Source organism: Triticum urartu, chromosome 2, assembly GCF_003073215.2.
Source record: "Triticum urartu cultivar G1812 chromosome 2, Tu2.1, whole genome shotgun sequence".
NCBI classification, from domain to species: domain Eukaryota; kingdom Viridiplantae; phylum Streptophyta; class Magnoliopsida; order Poales; family Poaceae; genus Triticum; species Triticum urartu.
The window spans coordinates 259,286,669-259,307,757 of record NC_053023.1 but is presented as its reverse complement, the minus strand read 5'-3'; the positions used below and the strand labels follow the sequence as shown (position 1 = coordinate 259,307,757).

At 43.4% G+C, this 21,089-nt stretch overlaps 3 protein-coding genes across 4 annotated transcripts; 1 reads left to right on the top strand and 2 right to left on the bottom strand.

Moving 5' to 3' along the window:
* Positions 1-2,319: 2,319 nt before the first annotated feature.
* On the bottom strand, positions 2,320-5,953 carry LOC125536975 (CST complex subunit TEN1-like). Its single transcript, XM_048700268.1, has 4 exons — positions 5,797-5,953; positions 2,997-3,112; positions 2,765-2,918; positions 2,320-2,671 (listed from the first exon to the last, which is right to left on the bottom strand). The coding sequence occupies exons 2-4, from the start codon at positions 3,098-3,100 to the stop codon at positions 2,552-2,554; spliced, it is 378 nt and encodes a 125-aa protein (XP_048556225.1). The 5' UTR covers positions 3,101-3,112; positions 5,797-5,953; the 3' UTR covers positions 2,320-2,551.
* Positions 4,735-5,734, bottom strand: LOC125536974. Its single transcript, XM_048700267.1, has one exon. The coding sequence runs from the start codon at positions 5,502-5,504 to the stop codon at positions 4,908-4,910; it is 597 nt and encodes a 198-aa protein (XP_048556224.1). The 5' UTR covers positions 5,505-5,734; the 3' UTR covers positions 4,735-4,907.
* A 1,394-nt stretch (positions 5,954-7,347) lies between the features above and the next one.
* LOC125536973 lies at positions 7,348-10,626 on the top strand. 2 transcript variants are annotated; one of them, XM_048700266.1, is made up of 2 exons: positions 7,348-10,237; positions 10,323-10,626. In XM_048700266.1, the coding sequence occupies exon 1, from the start codon at positions 7,915-7,917 to the stop codon at positions 9,862-9,864; it is 1,950 nt and encodes a 649-aa protein (XP_048556223.1). In that variant the 5' UTR covers positions 7,348-7,914; the 3' UTR covers positions 9,865-10,237; positions 10,323-10,626. The 2 variants fall into 2 exon arrangements, with proteins under 2 accessions (XP_048556223.1, XP_048556222.1); XM_048700265.1 differs by having other exon boundaries at positions 10,315-10,626.
* The last annotated feature ends 10,463 nt before the right edge of the window (positions 10,627-21,089 follow it).

The following is a 21,089-nucleotide window of genomic DNA, read 5'->3' as shown; positions in this document are numbered from 1 at the left end:
GCGATGTAGAGGGAGACGGCGATGGCAGCTAGGGGAAGGCTACAGCGCGTGGGGTGGCCGTGTCCTTCGGGCGCCGATGAAGACCATGATGCGGTGACGTCAGGGGAGGCAGCGGCCATGGAGAGGATGATTAGGGAGACTCCTACACCCGGCGGCATCGGCTAGAGCCTTCCAATGTCAGTCGTCCAACACAGCGACCCAGCACAACTTCATGCTGGCTGCTCGTAGGTAGGATCCCCTCAGCGACTCAATTCGTTGGATACAACAAAGCCTAGCACCAGCACAAAAGGCAGCAGCAACGATACACATGCAACCCACGGAGAAATTCATCTCAATCTCTCTCACATTCTCTCTTTTCCTCTCTCTGATCCTCATCTTTTCACGGCACGAATCAAACACCAAGAAAATTCAGCATAGAAACAGTAGCAGCGCAAAATTGAAGGAATCACATGCATGTATAAAAATCGGAGCAATCTGTACAAAGCAATAACAATCACTGGCTTGCAGCTTGCTGCTCCCCTGCCTAGCTCCGGCAAACCATGCCAGCCGCCAACGGATCCACATCCAGAACCATCGGCCTGCACAAATGTCGACCAGTGCCGGCTTGCAGCTCGCTGCTCCTGTGCCCACGGTGGGCAACCCGTGCCATGTCCGCGGCTCCCCGGATCCACAACCATCCGCCTCCTGCTCCCACATCAGCCGTTTCTCCTCTTGGCCTCGTAGCAGAAGCACATCACCGTCAGATAGTGCGAGTCTAGGTCCTCGGATCTGCTGACGATGAGCCGTGGTGGCCGGATCCCGACGGCGGCGAGCCCAGGCTGCCGGAATCTCGAAACCAAGCCAGAAGGGAGCACGAGGTGGCATGACACCCATGCCATGGTGGCATCGCGTGCTCTGTGGTTAGGAGAATTATAGACCGATCATAGTATTGAAATTGAGAACTGACTTGGCGATATACAATTAAAGTGTGGAAACATAGTTCATCTTGTTTTGCAGCAGAAACAATACTATCAAGGAGAACTTGAGAACCTTCAAGCTGTGGAAAAGGAGGACGATGATGGTGAGGATACTCCATGCCTAAGCCGGGCATAACCTGAAGGCAGAAAGATTAGGAGCGGCATAGGAAGTTGGAACCGTAGTATTGGTATGGGACTTCCTTCTGCGGGCTTTTTACTTTACATGTGTGTAAATCTATTTTAAATCTCAGTCGTCAATTCTTATGGTTAACATAAAATCAACGGATATAAACAGATGACCTATGAAGAACTATGAAATCATCCATCCTTTATTATTAGGTAAAGATAAAGATGACAAAAAAATTGATGTCAATTTTTTTCTAAAAAATAACTAATTGGGGGCTAACCCCTATTTTCTGCACGTTTAATAATTTACTGGGCCAGCTGCTGGATCGAACACATGGGGTTCGGCCGATCAAACCTCTGGGGGCCGACGAATCGTTCGTTCAGCACTGCCCTCTGCTGACGGTACCCAGTTATGTGTGGGTGGGGGTGATAACTAAATAAAAAACTATTCTTTTTAAAATAAACTTGACCTTTCATTGTACTTGTATAAAAAAATCACAAAAGAAAAAATGTGTTGACTTCAAGGCAAAAAATATTTGATCAAATTAGTGTGAATAGTGACTTATCAACGCTGGGTTTTTATTCGTGAAAATAAGTATACTAGTGAAAAAAAGTCAAGTTTATTCAAAAATATAGTTCTGAACTTTATTGACTTCTTTAATTATTAATCTCCCCCATATCAGGTGTATATACACCTCAAATTAGTGTGAATAGTGACTTATCAACGCTGGGTTTTTATTCGTGAAAATAAGTATACTAGTGAAAAAAAGTCAAGTTTATTCAAAAATATAGTTCTGAACTTTATTGACTTCTTTAATTATTAATCTCCCCCATATCAGGTGTATATACACCTCAAATTAGTGTGAATAGTGACTTATCAACGCTGGGTTTTTATTCGTGAAAATAAGTATACTAGTGAAAAAAAGTCAAGTTTATTCAAAAATATAGTTCCGAACTTTATTGACTTCTTTAATTATTAATCTCCCCCATATCAGGTGTATATACACCTTCCCATTATACGGCTGCTCATGTAAGTTCCCCATGGTTTATGTGCCTCCAGCGGTAATTAGTCTGAAGCGCTATCACTAACTAAAAGAAATTAAGGTTTGTAGGCATCACATCCATCTGTCCCCACACAGCCTGTCAGGTTCCAAATTGTTCAGAATAATAGGATATCACTCTGCAGCCACATCCGTCGAGCTGAAAGGGAATGCCAGCCCACAAAACAGATATATGGACCCTCAACCAATATGAGCTCATGGACCTGATAGCTTAAATATCCTTGAGAATGAGGTGGCCCTCGAGGGATAATCTGTGCTCAGGAAACTCAGTTAACTACTAGTACCACTTTGTAGGTTCTATAACAAACTGGAGAACATGGTCATCATGAGTTAGGTGATTCTTTTCTCACATGCTCCATACTTCAGAAAAACTGAAGTGAGGCTTTGAGCCTGGTTCACAGCTTTGGATCATGGCCTCCTGGAGCTCAGTAGTTTGGCTTCATGTTGCCGTCGGATGATCAAAGACTGCTGGTAAAGGTTCAGGTCAAGTCCATCAACATTCCTGCCCACACGTGCTTGTAGAATCGCCTGCAGGACGCAAGCACCAAATTTGATGTAGCATTGTTCCAATGATACTAAGACCAAACCGACTGGCAAAATCTGGAAGGAGAAAAAAATTACATCGTTATTTGGCTGGATCAGGAGTTCACCGATGAACTGGAACGTGGAATTGCTGCGGAAACTAATGTCTCTCAGGTTTTGAGTATCAATCTTCAGTCTAGCACTGCCATCTTGAATGACAACAACTGCAGAGTCCACATCATATGACTGAAGGCTAAAAGAATTACAAGCCAAGAAGGTTAGCACAGAAGTTTGCACTTTTCAGAAGGAAGCACCTGCACTGCACACATACATTCCTGTTACCCGAAGGGATGCCCCTTGCTTGAACATCTCTGAGGAGGGCTCTAGCTCTTGCAAAGTAATAGGCACACCTGGTTTTAGAGTAGAAGATGCCATCTAGCACGGGGACTGGTGAAACACAAAACGAGGGAGTTATGTCTGGGCTCTGGTGATAGTCTTCACAAACAAGAAAAGTACTGATACTGTTTCAACATTATAAGATTGTATCCATTTTTGAGCCCAGGCTCATCTGCACCCATTCAAGAAAAAAATACAAAAAAACTCCAATTCTTTTTTGCATGGTAGATAATTTGATGCGTGAGCTGCGCTCCAAATTTCAGATCATTTGGAGATATGAGTAGCTCTCAGCAAAAAAGACAAATTGGGTCAGAACAGTACATGGACAGTAAAAAAATTTACAGACACGAAATTTGTCTTTTTTGCCGAGAGCTACTCAGATGTCCAAATGATCTGAAATTTGGAGCGAACCTCACGCACCAAATTATCTACCATGCAAAATTTGTTTGGAATTTTTTGAATTTTTCTAGTATTTTTTTTTGATTTTTTCCTTAAACGCGGGTGCAGATGAGCCTGGGCACCGAATCACTGCTCTCTTAATATAACTGGCTACCCTAGTGCTCAACTTTGTATTTGTTCAGATGCTTGAGACTGCAATATGCATACTACTGTTCTCCCAACACACGACTGCCTCGTGCTGCAGAAAAAACACTTTTGAAGTACAAATAAATAACATATGGCCTCCCAACAAATCATAAAATTCTTGAATTTCAAAATAACATGATCTCATTGTTTTCTTGAAAGAAAATAGAAGTATAGCTTGCTTCTTATGACTAGGCCTCTTTGAGCATTAAAAGATACATGGTGCTGTTGGAAACAAGTTTTCGTCAGTGCAACTTAAAGGGGACGACTACAATAGAATCAGACCTTATGGTGCAAGAATAGAAAAGATCAACTTGGGCCATCAGATCAGAGATGGATGGCACAGATGCAAGTTACAAAACTTGCACCGTCGAGTTTTAAAACTTACACCCACAAGTTCCAAAACTTAATGACCAATCTAGGTCCAATCAGACAATCCAGGTTGATTTTTTCTATTCAGTCACCAAAAGGGTTGTTTCTACTGTACTTGCCCCCACTTGACAGGCTACCAATAATGAAATGGAAATTGAAAGCTGCCAGCGTCTTATCCATAGCAAACCACAGAACAAAAAAGTGTGTTACACATTCAGAATCAGGACATCTGAGTTGTAAGAGAAAAATGTCGATGTTTCTCGCCATCAATTCTGGTTTCTAAAATAGCCACTGAAATGTTATGACTGTACATGTATATATGATCATTTTTAGATTACCAGGACCAAATAAAGATGAGTGATATCAATGGTTGCAAACCTAGATTGAGAATAACAGGTTAACTATTTCCTAAGAGATTCATAATTCCTAGTAATGCATTACAGAGACTTCTACAGGGTTGATGTTAAGTAGACACCGTGACATAAGCAGCTATCACTACGGGGAAAACAAACAATGTGTTGTGTAATGATCTAGCATTGTAACCTGAATGATGGGGAAGGAAGCAAAATGTATTAAGTCTCAAGTAAAGGCTTCAAAATCAGTAACATAATACATAGGTGGGTCATTTTGCAACACGTTTGAGGTACTGCGAACGGCTACACTCGTAAACAGAGGGCGAGCATAAGCACCAACGCTGCGCAAGGAAATGAGGGAACGGATGAAAAAGTTAAACAGATGCACTTCCAATCCTATACAATACAATATACATCATTTTAACATTCTGCCATGAAATTCTGATCTGAAACTTAACTTATCCTCTATTTTGCTGCTGACAGAAAACATTTGAACCTTGTCTTCACCAAAACGTTGGTGGACAGCTATTATAACATATCTAATGCGCATGGGCTAGAAGAGGCCTAATAAAATCCACAACCCTGACAGCGATTGCCTCTGTGCTGACCGTTGGGTCCGTTGTATCCACAACGATCCTCGGCACATCCCCAATGTCATAGTTTGTGCAACCTTGGTACCCTTCCACAAGCCTTTCTAGGTCGGCCCACGTCTTGGGCTTATGCCATCCATCATCGGCCAAGACACCTCCACGCTCCTCCAGCCTGCGGCGCCATTCATCTTGGTTGCCTGGCCGGCATTCCACAATGATAACAAGTGCAGCAGGCAAGCGGGCCAGAGCATCGAGATGGGCTCGACGCGACAGTGGGGAGTCGACGACGATGGACAGGCCAAGCCGGAGCTGCCTCTCGGCCAACCTCCAGAGCACGGCGTAGGAGAGGTCGTTGAGGATGCTGCTGCCGGCGGCAGCGTGCTCGAGGTGCAGGGTGCAGTCCCGCACGTCGTCCTTGTCAAGGAGCGGGCATCGGAGCGCGGAGGCGATGGCACGAGCCACCGTAGACTTGCCTGACCCCGGATGGCCCTTCATCGCCACCACCACCCCGTCCGCTGCCGGCGGGCCAGATTGATCCTCGGCCATGGGCAGGCCCCTGCCTAAAGAATTCAACAACCCCAGTTGATGAAGGGCCGAGGAACAATCAGGCCGCTGCTGGCTCGCTCCCCCTCAACGCTCTAATGGTTTCTTGGCTCCAATTAATCAGCACACGGGGACAAGCAAACAGTTTGATCTTATCCCTAATTTAGCCAGAAGCCAAAAAACGTCGCAATCTTATCTATCTAAGGTCCAGAAACATCTAGGGAGAGATCCGACAAAAGGAGCAGAGAAGGCGAGAGATTAATAGGAAATATGTGGCTGAGCGAAGTGTCAGTACCTGGTTTGCGGTGGTGACCGACGTCGGCGATATGAGGTGATGGTGACTCGCCGTGCTCGAGGAGGCGGTGGCAGGACAGGAGATCTCGGTCCGGAGGAGCAGGAGCACAAGCACGCACCTACATTTCTTAAAGCGAAATCACAAGTAACAAGAAAAAAAAACAGCAAACTAATGACCGGACGTCAAATGGGCCGGGCCACATCACCTAGGCGTGGGTGAACCAGCGGGGCGATTCTATTTTTTCCTACTATGCTTACCATTAACTACCAGCCCAATAAAAGCAATTCCAACGTGGCGACCCATTTCATTCGCGGACGTTCGTTTGGGTCGTTGCGGACACAAAAGTCGGTCCAATGCGCCGATCCAAACAGACGCGCGTCCGCTTTTCGTCCGCGGACGACTTATTTCCTACCTATTATTGAACCGGATTTGCGTCGGCACGGATACGAGACGGATGCGTGCGTGTTCACCTTCTCCTCCCCCGACCCATTAATCGGTGGCACATTGGGCTCTTCCCATCCAACAACAAACCGTCGCCCCCTCCTTCGTCGCCGACGCCTTCGTCCATTTTTTCCGATGACTCTGCTAGCTGTCAGCGCTGCAACATCCACTCTGCACCTGCCACCTCCCACGTCGCCTGCCACCGCCCCGCCGTCTTGCCGCCGGAGACCAACAGCTTCCCAACCCCCCCCCCCCCCCCCCCCCCCCACCCCCCCCCCCCCCCCCCTCCACACACACACACACACACCCGCGACCGCGACCAAGAAGCCGCCTCGCTGCCCCGGCCAGAGCCTCATCGGCACGCTCGTCGGACGCCGGCAGGGCAGCTAGCTTGGTCTGTGCGCGTGGCGACTCCCTTCGCCGGCCGTCTCTTTCGTCGATGCCCGCAAGTTGTTCGACAGTTTGCCAAGGTACAAAATGAACTCCGCCGACGAGTTCTTTTTTCACAATTTCCTTTGCGACACCGACAATTCATCGTCTGATGACGAGGAGGAGATATTGGCTGCCGTGTTGGTCCATCACCACCTAAATAGCCAGCGACCGTTGTTTCGTGGCTCCATTCCGAGCCACCTTCCGGCGTTGAATCGCAACTGAGGGAGCGGGCATTTCCTTCTTTGAAAGGACTACTTTGATACAACAGATCTGTTGTTCAAACATCAGAAATTCCGCCGCCGTTTCCGTATGAGTAGGCATCTTTTCAACCGTATTAGAGAGGGGGTGGTCGGCTATGATGACTATTTCAAGTGTAAAGAGGATGCCGTTGGAAAGATTGATTTCTTCTCTTATCAGAAATGCACTGTCACCATCCGAATGCTTATATACGGAGTGCCCGGCGCTCTCGGGTGCGTTTGGTTAACGGGATAGCCACTCAAGAGACAGGGATAGCCATATTTTATTAGATAACAGTCGTTTGATTTGTGGACGAGCTGGGATAAGATAAGATAGGGATAGCTAGATACTAGGAATATACCTCTAAAATCCAGCTCCGCTCACACGCAAAAATCTCACGGACATGCGCATCCACCTGCGCGCGAACAGAACATTTTCTCTCGTTGAGGCGCTGTCCTCCCAAAAGCAGTGCATGGGCTTCCGTGTACGTGGTGTGAGTGAGCTGCGCGTGCATGCGTGCCTCCGTGTACGTGATGTGAGTGAGGTGTGTGCATGGGCAGCCTATGGCGTGGTCGTTGCTGTACTCTGTAGGCGGACGCACTGATGCTGTACGTTGGGGGCTATACTACACGGACGACCGATATTACGGCTGTACGTTGGCGGCTATACTCTGTGTACGCGGGCGGCCGATGTTGTACCGCTTGTATGGTGTACGCGGCCAGCCGATGTTGTATCGCCTGTATACAATGCAGGGCTGATACGGTGTATATAATGACCGACTTGCTGCTTAGGCGACTGGCTCCATGCCGCTCTAGACTATTCCCTTCTCTAGATTTATCCAATCCCTTCTCCCTCAATCCTTCTTTCTTCGATTCTTTCCCTTCCTTTTCCCCAATCTAACTCTCCTTTTCCCTTCCGCCACATCCTCTGCTTCGGTTCTTAAATCGATCAGCACCTTTTTTCGATCCGGTGAGGAGAGCCTTCTCTTCCTTTTCTTTCACGGTTCTGATGAATCCTCAGCAGGAACCCCTTCCTGTCTCGCGGATTGATTCTACAGTTCCACCTACACATACTGTTCAATCTTCTATGGAGACGGACCTTTCTCTGGATTTGCAGGCCCTCAACCTACAAGATCCGAAAGTTGCCTCTGTCAAAGCTGTCCAAGAAACTATGGAAGTAGGAGCAGATGCGAAGTACAACATACTCATCATTCTTGCAGCCACTGGAATGGCACCAGCTCGTGTTCTCAGTTTGCAAACCTTGCAGCAGGCTATGGCCAGAGCTTGGAGAAGCAATTATCACGGAATATCACAGGTATCTAGATCAATGTTCATGGCGCATTTCAGAACTTTAGATGCTATGATGTTTGTTATTACAAGGCAGCCTTGGATTATGGGTTCTGACAATCTACTGCTTGAGTGGCTTGATCCTGAGGATGAAGCAAAAGAAAAGGGGAAATATTGTTTCAACACTATATATGTGACTGTCAGAATTTATGGAGTCCCAACAAGATTCAGATCGATTCAATTGTTAAGAAGCATTTTAGAACAAGTGGGAGAGCCCTCTGAATTTCATCCTTTGCACCAAGGAATGTTATTTACTAGAGCTGAGTATATGTGGGGCACTGCCAAGTTACAGATCAATGATGCTATTAAGGATAGAATTATGGTAACCTTTCCAAATGAATCATCTGCTCTGGCCTATCTGTTTTATGAGAAAATTGGAAGGATTTGCTCTTTCTGTGGAATTATGTTCCACAATGTTCAGGGATGCCCTCTTAGGAATCAGATTATATTGGAAAGGCACAAAAGGGGAGTTTCAGCTGGGGATATTCCATCACAAAGATTTGGAGAGTGGATTACTGATGCAGAGCTCATCCCGCAATTGGATTCTACACATGGAGGCTCTTTAAATCATGGGTTAAATATATTTCAGAATCAACAGCTCATAATATTTCAGCGTTTATTTGCAGACGACGAAAAAGGAAAGGGCTTAACTTCTATTGACGGTTCAAGTGATTTATGTAAGAAGAAAGATAAAGACAAATTGGTCAGAAGTTACAATGACAAAGATTCAAATTCACAATCTAAAGATGCTAATGTGGAGGAGCAGCGGCAGATCCACCGTCATAGTGGGCGACTAGGTACCAACATTCATGAGGGAAATCTGCATGATAACCACCTAGTCACCGTTCAATGGGGAGCAGCAGAACAGACTCACAACACTAATGTTGGGGCCAGTCAATCTGACAGACAAGGGGATGCGGGCCGACCTGCCAATAATCTTCAGTCTACTCAAAGCAACCCAACAGATGCAAGACAAGAAGGCCAGCTACCCCAATCCATAGATGTTATTCCTTTTGCACCCACAGAAGGTACAACCACGCTTCATATCACTCAGAACTTAAACACATCTTCCATGCCAGCTTCCATTGCTCTATCTTGCCCCACTGTTCATGGACAGATCCTTACCCACCAATCCAATCCCAGTTACTCTGATTCATATGTTCCTTCCCACATGAGTAATAGTTCAAAGCGCCCAAGCTCCTCCATACTAGGCCCACTGCCGCCTCCACCAAAGAAACGCTTCTATCCTTTGGGGGATAATGAGACTTTGCTGGATAATGCGAATAGGAGCCCTCCCTCCCCTCAAGCACCTCCGATCAGAGAAGTTGACCAGAGCCCCGCGCTTATTCACCAAAGTGGATCAATTCCAGCTGTTCTCTTGGATCATGCAGGACCAGAAGCATCTGCTCATGTTGCCTCATGTGTTCCTGTTGCTGGTGCTTCTATTGCAGCAGGTGCCGATTCTGGAGCAAGGCTCTCTGCTTCTATTCTTGGTTGCAGGTTAAGTCTCGAGGTACCCGTTGGGATATTCCTCCAGGAGGTGGTTCTTCAGGCTTATATGCCAGCTTTCAGAGGCAACGCCGAGTTTGGACTCGTGATTCTGCTGGGTTAAGTAATCATAGTGTTGGCAAGGGAGTACATGGTGCGGTCTTGGGTAGAGGTGGAGCTCGTGCCTCATCCCCCAGCCAAGGCGACAATGTTGGACGAACCTATGATGACTGTAGACTTCGCTCGCGTTCACCATCTGTCAGTACAGGCACTGTTCATTCCCATGTGGAGGTGGGTGGCTATCACTCCGGAGTTCCATCCACAGTAGAAGGTCAAGTAGGAGAATCTATGGACTATGATTGGGCAGCGGCGCATGGCCCTAACGCGCCTCCATCGCCATGAGACTCATAGCCTGGAATTGCCGAGGAATGGGGCGAAGCCTTGGCAATGAAAGGATGATGTATCTCGCCAAACTCATTCATTCCACTAAAGCTCAGGTAACTTTTGTTTCTGAAATCAGATCTTCCAAAGTTAAATCTCGTGATCTTATTAATCGTTTTGACATGTGTGATAGTGTTGTAGTTCCTTCGAGGGGCTCCTCAGGCGGTTTATGGCTGATGTGGAATGATGAGCTTCAAGTTCATGTGAATACGGCTTCCTTCTATGTTATCTTAGCGAATGTAGTTCATATAGCTACCGGTAGAGATTTTGGTCTAGTTTGCATCTATGGTGATCCTTATCACAGACAAACTGATGTGATTTGGGATCAGATTTCAAATTTTGTGTATGATAACCCTGGGAAGCCTATGTTATGTATGGGAGATCTCAATGAACTTTTGTATGATGTGGATAAAAGTAATGCTAATGTGAATTATCGTCGCCTGTATGCTTTTCGTGCTTTGATCAAGAACTGTGGTTTTTTTGATCTGGGGTTCTCAGGGCCTGCTTATACTTGGACTAATAGGAGATTTTCTTCCAAACCTACTTATGAAAGGCTTGATAGAGGTCTAGTTAATCCTGATTGGTGTGCTGAGTACCCCCTCACTAAAGTTCTTAACCTTCCCATTATTCTTAGTGATCATGCTCCCATCCTTATTACCACTGAAGGTAGGTACAGGAAACCTAAACAAAGTTTCAAGTTTGATAATTGGTGGCTGAAGGAGAATGATTTTCAGTCTTTTGCTAGAAGTGCTTGGATCTCTGCTACCAACAGGAATTTTTCTGCTCGTACTAATAATCTTGCAGGTGCTTTAAAAGTTTGGTGCAAAAAGAAGAAGCCTATTCAACAGGAGCTTGCCAACTTAGAACAACAAATCAACAGTATTCAAATGCAGCCACTGTCCATGCAGGACCATCAAATGGAATCGTCTCTCATTATCAGGTATGAACAAAATCTGTCAAAGCTTACTGATTTTTATAGGCAAAGAGCAAAGAAAATTTTTGCCACCCAAGGAGACAGGAATACTAAATTTTTTCACCATGCTGTTCTTAAAAGAAGAAAGAGGAATACTATTGTTTCCATAAAAGATGAGAATGACAACATCCACTTTAATCCTCAAAACATTGCGAATACTTTTGTGAACTATTTTAAATACATATTTGCTTCTCCTAATGTGAATGTTGGTAGGCCTTTTCTTGCATCTAGTCTTCCTCTTGACTGCCAGGATTACACCTACAATGTCCCGGATAAGGAGGAAATTTTTAACACTCTCAAGGACATGAAGCTAAATGCCTCTCCGGGGCCTGATGGTTTCAATGTCGAATTCTACATTGCTACCTGGAGTTGGATTGGTGACGATGTCACTGCTATGGTGAGAAATTTTTACCAGACAGGTATAATGCCATCACATATTAGTGATACTCACATTGCTCTTATTCCTAAGAAATTGGTCTCAAAAATCCCTTCTGACTATCGACCTATCAGCCTTTGCAATGTCATTTATAAGATCATTTCCAAAACCTTGGCCAACAGATTGAAGCCTCACCTTCCTGACTATATTGATCCTTCCCAACAAGCCTTCATTAAAGGTAGACACATATCCAATAATATCATCTTAGCCCAAGAGATCACTCACACTTTTGCCCTTAAATCTTGGAAACAACAAGCGTTCTTGCTTAAAATTGATTTGGCCAAGGCTTTTGATCGCCTTGAATGGAACTTCATAGTCTTTGCTCTTTCTCGCAAAGGCGCAAAGGGTTGCATGGTCACTTTATAAACTTGGTTTATGCTTGCATCTCTTCCCCAAGTTTCTCTGTTATTATCAATGGTCAGCCTTTCGCCAACTTTCGTAGTAACAGAGGCTTAAGACAAGGATGTCCTTTATCGCCTTATCTTTTTGTCCTTGCTATTAATGAACTTTCTTTAAGCTTACATGATGCTATGGTCCAAAATTGCTTGTCTGGGATCTCTCTTGGTCCAGACTGTCCTCCTATTCACTCCATGCTTTTTGCTGATGATTTGTTGGTCTGTGGCAATGCTACGGTGCAGGAGGCTAACCAGATGGCCAATCTCATCAACCGTTTCTACTGTCTTTCCGGGAAGACTCCAAACTGGGACAAGTCTTTTATTTTGTTTAGCGCCAACGTTTCCTAGCCTTTAGCTCAACAAATCACTCATATATTCCCTGTTCCTCTTGTTGATGGTACATCTACTCATCTTGGCCACCCGTTAATCCTCCCTGCTAAGGATCGTGCTTCCGCTTATAACTTTGTTTTTGACAAATTTAAGAATAAGCTTCCCACTTATAAGGCAGATAAACTATCCCATGCCGCTAGACTTGAGCTCATCAATTCTGTGTTTGCTTCCATCCCTGTCTACTATATGTCCAACATACTTTTTTCTAAAAAATTCCTTGCGAAGCTCACCGCTGTCATCCGTAATTTTTGGTGGGTAGGAGTCAGAGAGGAGGCTGGTTCAAAAGCTTTATGCCTAAGGGCCTGGAAAGACATTTGTACACCTAAAAAGGAGGGGGGACTGGGTATCAAAAACATGCTTGCAATGAATCAGGGATTGCTGCTTGCGGCTGCTTGGAGATTGGCTGATAACCCTGATAGTCACATCTATCAAGTTCTCCGTGCTAAATATTTTCCAGGTTCTTCCATTTGGAGAGCGAATTCCAATACCCCAAAATCTGCTTTCTGGGCGTTTGTTCTCAAAGTCATGCCTATGCTCAAAGCCCACTCCTTTTATCAAATTTCCCAAGGGAATGTTTCTGTTTGGAGTTCCCCCTGGTGCTCTACCTGGCACAATTTATATGATCATCTTATCATTCAGCAAAGTAGCAATTTTATCTATCCGGCTAAGGTTTCTGATCTTTGGTTGCCTTATATGATCATCTTATCATTCAGCAAAGTAGCAATTTTATCTATCCGGCTAAGGTTTTTGATCTTTGGTTGCCTGGGAGAAAAGTGTGGAATACTCAGCTCGTCTCTAACCTTTTTATGGAGCCCTCTGCTTCGGCTATTATCGCTACTCCTATTCTTCTTGATGATTGCAGAGACATTCTTTGTTGGGACTTAACCCCTTCAGGAAAATGCAATTCCAATAGCACATACAAGCTTTGTTTGCAACAAATTCACTCTGTGCAGGCCAATCAACCAAGATAGGTAAACACATCTATTCAGTCTATTCTTCAACAGGTATGGAAGGAAAAATTTATGGCCCCTCGGGTCCAGACTTTTGCTTGGAGACTTCTCAGGCGAGCTCTTCCATCAGGTGCCAGAGCTGGTAGATTTTTTGTTCACATTAGTACATTATGTGCTAGATGTAATATTGAAGAGGATGATCTGCATCTCTTTTTTCTTTGTTCTTTTGCAAAGGCTGCTTGGTTTGCTCATCCATGGTATCATTACTGCCCTTTCTACCTCTAATCATCCGCATGCCACTATTCCTAATATTTTTACATTCATGTGGTGCTTGTGGAAAGCTAGAAATGAGGTTCTTTTTTGCAGGAAATTTTCACTACCTCATCAAGTGCAACATCCAGCACTAGCTATCTCTTCTTTGCAGGACTTTCATGAACAAAAATTGCAGGAAGTCAATCCTTCCTCTCCTACTCTTCATACAGGTTCTGAACAAATGGGACAGCCTCTTCAAGGATCAACTATAAAGTCTGATGCGATAGTTTCAGGAACAAAAGTTTATTCTGATGCCTCATGGAAGAACAACAACATTACAGGAAGAAGTGATCTTCAAGCAACAGGAATTGGAATTTTCATTTTTATTCCTGGAGATGACTTTACACAAAAATCATGATACAAGCTTCTGCTAACTCTACACATTCCCCTCTTGTAGCTGAAGCCTTGGCCCTTCAATTTGCTGCCAAGGTGGCTTGCAGGTTACAACTCCATAATGTGTCATTCTTCACAGACAACCTTTCTTTGGCAAAGATGGTGGTTTCCAGGAATATTAAGGATAACTCTATAGCTTGGAGATGTCAACCTCAAATAAGTAGTTTCATGCAGGACTCTTCTAGTGAACTTGATGCTATCTATCACATTCCCAGGAATATCAATAGCATTGCCCACAACTGTGCTCACCAGGTTCTCAATTCAAGAATAGAACCTATTTTTAGTTGTACAAATTCAGCTCATTCCCCTTGTCCTTCTATGCTTTCTCTTCAAGACTTTCAGGTTGAAGGATTTGTAATACACGCTGTATTTTGCAAATGAGTTGAATGAAATTTGACGCCCGAATGCGCCTTCCTTGTGTTAAAAAAAAGAACGGTGTACATGGGCAGCCTACTGTGGCGTGGTGTACATGTGTGTGATGTGCGTGCGCGAGCTGCTTGGTGCCGGGAGTTGTGTATGCCTCAGTTGATGGAAGAGATAACATGACAAAAATATATTTTAATTACAAAGTATAGAAAAATGTTATCACAACCATGTTTCATCCTTCGAACCAAACAAAAGATGGGCTAACATCACTCATCAATCAAACAGAAAAATGGCTATCCCTAGCCAACTGGCTATCCCTAGCCAACTGGATAGGGATACCCATAACCACCCTAACATCTCCCTCTAACCAGACACATCCCTCATTGACGAGTACGTCCGTACGAGCGAGTCTACATGCCTAGGCTCCATGTATAAGCCTAGGCTCCATGTATAAGTTTTGCAAGGGTGTTATTGCTGTGTTTGGCCCTGAGTACTTGAGAAAGACGACTCCTGAAGATACAGCTCGTTTGTTGGCGATGAATACCAGTAGGGGCTTCCCAGGGATGCTTGGCAGTATAGACTGCATGCACTGGGAGTGGAAGAACTGCCCTTCTGCTTGGCAAGGGAAGTATAAGGGCCATGTCAAGGCTTGCACTGTCATACTAGAGGCCGTGGCGTCTCAAGATCTCTGGATCTAGCACTCTTTCTTTGGCATGGCCAGATCACACAATGATATCAATGTGCTTCTGTGCTCGCCGGTGTTTGTTAGGCTTGCTGAAGGCAACAACCCACTGGTGAACTTTACTATCAACGGCCACAACAACGACAAAGGATACTACCTGGGTGACGGTATCTATCCTCAGTGGACCACTATTGTAAACAAATCCCCAAACCTGTCGGAGAGAAGAGGAAAAGATTTTCTCAAGATCAAGAGAGTGCTAGGAAGGATGTCGAGCGTGCCTTTGGTGTTTGGCAATCTCGATGGGGCATCATTCGGTATCCTGCTAATACTTGGAGCACGCAGAAATTATTGGGAGGTGATGACTGCTTGTGTGATCATGCACAATATGATCGTAGAATATGAGCGCCCGGAACGTCTGTATGATCAAGGGTTTCAGTTTCAAGGTGAGAATGTTGCGCCTGAGTATGGAGGAGCGGCACAAATAGTTCACCCAATTTCATCATGACATGCGTGATTGGGAAACTCACGTGCGACTGCAAAATGATTTGGTTGAGCATATGTGGACTCATGTTGGCAACCAATAGATGTATCTTCTTTATTCGGCTTACAAAATTATGTGAGACATTTTTACTTTCACTCGGCTTGTAAAACTATGCTATTTTATTCGATTGAAACTATGTTATTTGTCTATATGTTTGAATGCAAAAGTTGTGTATGAAACAATGCAAAAATGAGCTATTTTTGAAATAGGTCGGCCAGCTGGCCACGCCGGCACATATGGGTCGACGCGTTGGGCACACTACTGACCCAAATCTAAAACAGGGCGAACGCCGGGCGGGCGGCCGACCCAAACGGACAAAAAATCGAACAAGAGCGATGTCTGTTTGGGTCGCCCCGTTGGATTTTCTCTAAGATGATACGTCGTCTCAGTCTCTTAAAGATGCTCATAGAGGTAGGATGTGCGTGTGTGCATTCATACAGGTGAGTGTATCCGCGTATATATGAGCGCTTAAGTCTGTACTGTGTTCAAGAAAAAAAAGCTACTAGCCCTACAAGATGTGATCCTCACGCGAGCTCGTATGATGGGCACCAAATGATAGTAACATAAACACAAGCAACTGAAACTAATCATGGCAATTCACCAATTAACCCATAGAACAACAATAATCTACTTAGACATAATAACGATAACACCAATCATTGGATAATTATTCATAGCATCAAAATACCATGTTCAAGTAGGGGATTACAGCGGGTTGCGAGAGAGTGGACCGCTGAAAAGAGGTGAGAAAGGTGGTAAGATGTTGGTGAAGACGATGACGTTGATGAAGACGATTGCTACCTCTTGAGCACTACGTTGAATTTTCTTGAAGAGAAAAGGATGATGCAGCAAAGTAGCGTAAGTATTTCCCTCAGTTTTTGAGAACCAAGGTATCAATCCAGTAGGAGGCTACGCGTGAGTCCCTCATACCCGCACAAAGCAAATAACTCCTCGCAACCAACGCGATAAGGGGTTGTCAATCCCTTCACGGTCACTTACGAGCGTGAGATCTGATTGATATGATAGGATAATATTTTTGGTATTTTTATGATAAAGATGCAAAGTAAAATAAAAGCAAAGTAAAAAGCAAAGGAAATAACTAAATATTGGAAGATTAATATGATGAAGATAGACCCGGGGGCCATAGGTTTCACTAGTGGCTTCTCTCAAGAGCATAAGTATTTTACGGTGGGTGAACGAATTACTGTTGAGCAATTGAGAGAATTGAGCATAGTTATGAGAATATCTATGTATGATCATGTATATAGGCATCACGTACGAGACAAGCAGACCAACTCCTGCCTGCATCTACTACTATTACTCCACTCATCAACCGCTATCCAGCATGCATCTAGAGTATTAAGTTCATGAAAACAATGTAACGCCTTAAGCAAGATGACATGATGTAGAGGGATAAATTCATGCAATATGATAAAAAAACATCTTGTTATCCTCGATGGCAACAATACAATACATGCCTTGCTGCCCCTACTGTCACTGGGAAAGGACACCGCAAGATTGAACCCAAAACTAAGCACTTCTCCCATTGCAAGAACGATCAATCTAGTAGGCCAAACCAAACTGATAATTCGAAGAGACTTGCAAAGATAACCAATCATACATAAAAGAATTAAGAGAAGATACAAATATTGTTCATAGATAATCTTGATCATAAACCCACAATTCATCGGTCTCAACAAACAAACTGCAAAAAGAAGATTACATCGAATAGATCTCCACAAGAGAGGGGGAGAACATTGTATTGAGATCCAAAAAGAGAGAAGAAGCCATCTAGCTAATAACTATGGACCCGAAGGTCTGAGGTAAACTACTCACACTTCATCGGAGAGGCTATGGTGTTGATGTAGAAGCCCTCCGTGATGGATGCCCCCTCCGGCGGAGCTCCGGAACAGGCCCCAAGATGGGATCTCGTGGATACAGAAAGTTACGGCGGTGGAATTAGGGTTTTGGCTCCGTCTGATCGTTTGGGGGTACGTAGGTATATATAGGAGGAAGGAGTATGTCGGTGGAGCAACAGGGGGCCCACAAGGGTGGAGGGCGCGCCTGGGGGGGGGGGAGGCGCGCCCCCCTGCCTTGTGGCCTCCTCCTTTATTTCTTGATGTACGGTCCAAGTCTCCTGGATCATGTTCGGTGAGAAAATCACGTTCCCAAAGATTTCATTCCGTTTGGACTCCGTTTGATATTCCTTTCTTCGAAACCCTAAAATAGGCAAAAAAGAACAATTTTGGGCTGGGCCTCCGGTTAATAGGTTAGTCCCAAAAATAATATAAAAGTGGATAATAAAGCCCAATAATGTCCAAAACAGTAGATAATATAGCATGGAGCAATCAAAATTTATAGATACATTGGAGACGTATCAAGCATCCCCAAGCTTAATTCCTGCTCATCCTCGAGTAGGAAAATGATAAAAACAGAAATTTTGATGCGGAGTGCTACTTGGCATAATTTTAATGTAATTCTTCTTAATTGTGGTATGAATATTCAGATCCGAAAGATTCAAGATAAAAGTTCATATTGACATAAAAACAATGATACTTCAAGCATACTAACTAAGAAATTATGTCTTCTCAAAATAACATGGCCAAAGAAAGTCATCCCTACAAAATCATATAGTTTAGTCATGCTCCATTTTCGTCACACAAGAATGCTCTCATCATGCACAACCCCGATGACAAGCCAAGCAATTGTTTCATACTTTAGTAATCTCAAACCTATAAACTTTCACGCAATATATGAGCGCGAGCCATGGACATAGCACTACGGGTGGAATAGAATATGATGATGGGGGTTATGTGGAGAATACAGAAAAGGAGAAAGTCTCACATCAACGAGTCTAATCAATGGGCTATGGAGATGCCCATCGATTGATGTTAATGCAAGGAGTAGGGATTGCCATGCAATGGATGCACTAGAGCTATAAATGTATGAAAGCTCAACAAAAGAAACTAAGTGGGTGTGCATCCAACTTGCTTGCTCACGAAGACCTAGGGCACTTGAGGAGGCCCATTGTTGGAATATACAAGCCAAGTTCTATAGTGAAAAATTCCCACTAGTATATGAAAATGACAAAACAAAAGACTCTCTATCATGAAGATTATGGTGCTACCTTGAAACACAAGTGTGGCAAAAGATAGTAGCATTGTCCCTTCTCTCTTTTTCTCTTTTTTTGTGGGCCTTCTCTTCTTTTTTATGACCTTTCTCCCTTTTTTAATTCCTCACTTGGGACAATGCTCTAGAAAATGATGATCATCACACTTCTATTTATTTACAACTCAATGATTACAACTCGATCCTAGAACAAAAGATGACTCTATATGAATGCCTCCGGCGGTGTACCAGGATATGCAATGAACCAAGAGTGACATGTATGAAAGAATTATGAACGATGGCTTTGCCACAAATACTATGTCAACTACATGATCATGCTAAGCAATATGACAATGATGAATGTGTCATGATAAACGGAATGGTGAAAAGTTGCATGGCAATATATCTCGGAATGGCTATGGAAATGCCATAGTAGGTAGGTATGGTGGCTGTTTTGAGGAAGATATAAGGAGGTTTATGTGTGAAAGAGTGTATCATATCACGGGGTTTGGATGCACCGGCGAGGTTTGCACCAACTCTCAATGTGAGAAAGGGCAATGCACGGTACCGAAGAGGCTAGCAATGATGGAAGGGTGAGAGTGCGTATAATCCATGGAATCAACATTAGTCATAAAGAACTCACATACTTATTGCAAAAATCTACAAGTCATCAAAAACCAAGCACTACACACACATTCCTAGGGGGATAGATTGGTAGGAAAAGACCATCGCTCGTCCCCGACCGCCACTCATAAGGAGGACAATCAAAAAACACCTCATGTTTCAAATTTGTTACATAACGTTTACCATACATGCATGCTATGGGACTTGAAAACTTCAACACAAGCATTTCTCAAATTCACAACTACTCAACTAGCACGACTTTGATATTATTACCTCCATATCTCAAAACAATCATCAAGCATCAAACTTCTCTTAGTATTCAAAACACTCATAAGATTTTTTTACTAATCTTGAATACCTAGCATATTAGGATTATTTAAGAAAATTACCATGCTATTTAAGACTCTTAAAATAATCTAAGTGAAAGCATGAGAGATCAATAGTTTCTATAAAACAAATCCACCACCGTGCTCTAAAAGATATAAGTGAAGTACTAGAGCAAAACTATATAACTCAAAACATATAAGTGAAGCACATAGAGTATTCTAACAAGTTCCAAATCATGTATGGCTCTCTCAAAATGTGTGTATAGAAAGGATGATTATGGTAAACTAAAAAGTAAAGACTCAAATCATACAAAATGCTCCAAGCAAAACACATATCATGTGGTGAATAAAAATATAGCTCCAAGTAAAGTTACCGATAGAAGTAGACGAAACAGGGGATGCCTTCTGGGGCATCCCCAAGCTTTGGCTTTTAGGTGTCCTTAGATTATCTTGGGGGTTTCATGGGCATCCCAAAGCTTAGGCTCTTGCCACTCCTTGTTCCATAATCCATCAAATCTTTACCCAAAACTTGAAAACTTCACAACACAAAACTTAAAGTAGAAAATCTCGTGAGCTCCGTTAGCGAAAGAAAACAAAAGACCACTTCAAGGTACTTTAATGAACTCATTCTTTATTTATATTGGTGTTAAACCTACTGTATTCCAACTTCTCTATGGTTTATAAACTATTTTACTAGCCATAGATTCATCAAAATAAGCAAACAACACACGAAAAACAGAATCTATCAAAAACAGAATAGTCTGTAGTAATCTGTAGCTAGCGCAAGATATGGAACCCCAAAAATTCTAAAATAAATTTCTGGAAGTGAGTAATTTATATATTAATCATATTAAAAAATAATTAACGAAATATCACTTTCCAAATAAAAATGGCAGCAGTTCTCGTGAGCGCTAAAGTTTCTGTTTTTTACAGCAAGATATCAAGACTTTCCCCAAGTCTTCCCAACGGTTCTACTTGGCACAAACACTAATTAAGCACAAAAAACATAACCAAAACATAGGCTAAGTAAATTATTTATTACTAAACAGGAGCAAAAAGCAAGGAATAAAAATAAAATTGGGTTGCCTCCCAACAAGCGCTATCATTTAATGCCCCTAGCTAGGCATAAAAAGCAAGGATAGATCTAGGTATTGCCATCTTTGGTAGGCAATCCATAAGTGGATCACATAATAGATTCATAAGGTAATTTAATCTTCTTGCTAGGAAAGTGTTCCATGCCTTTCCTTAACAGAAATTGGAATCTAATATTTCCTTCCTTCATATCAATAATTGCACCAATCGTTCTAAGGAAAGGTCTACCAAGGATAATAGGACATGAAGAATTGCAATCTATGTCAAGAACAATAAAATCTATGGGCACATAATTCCTATTTGCGACAATAAGACCATCA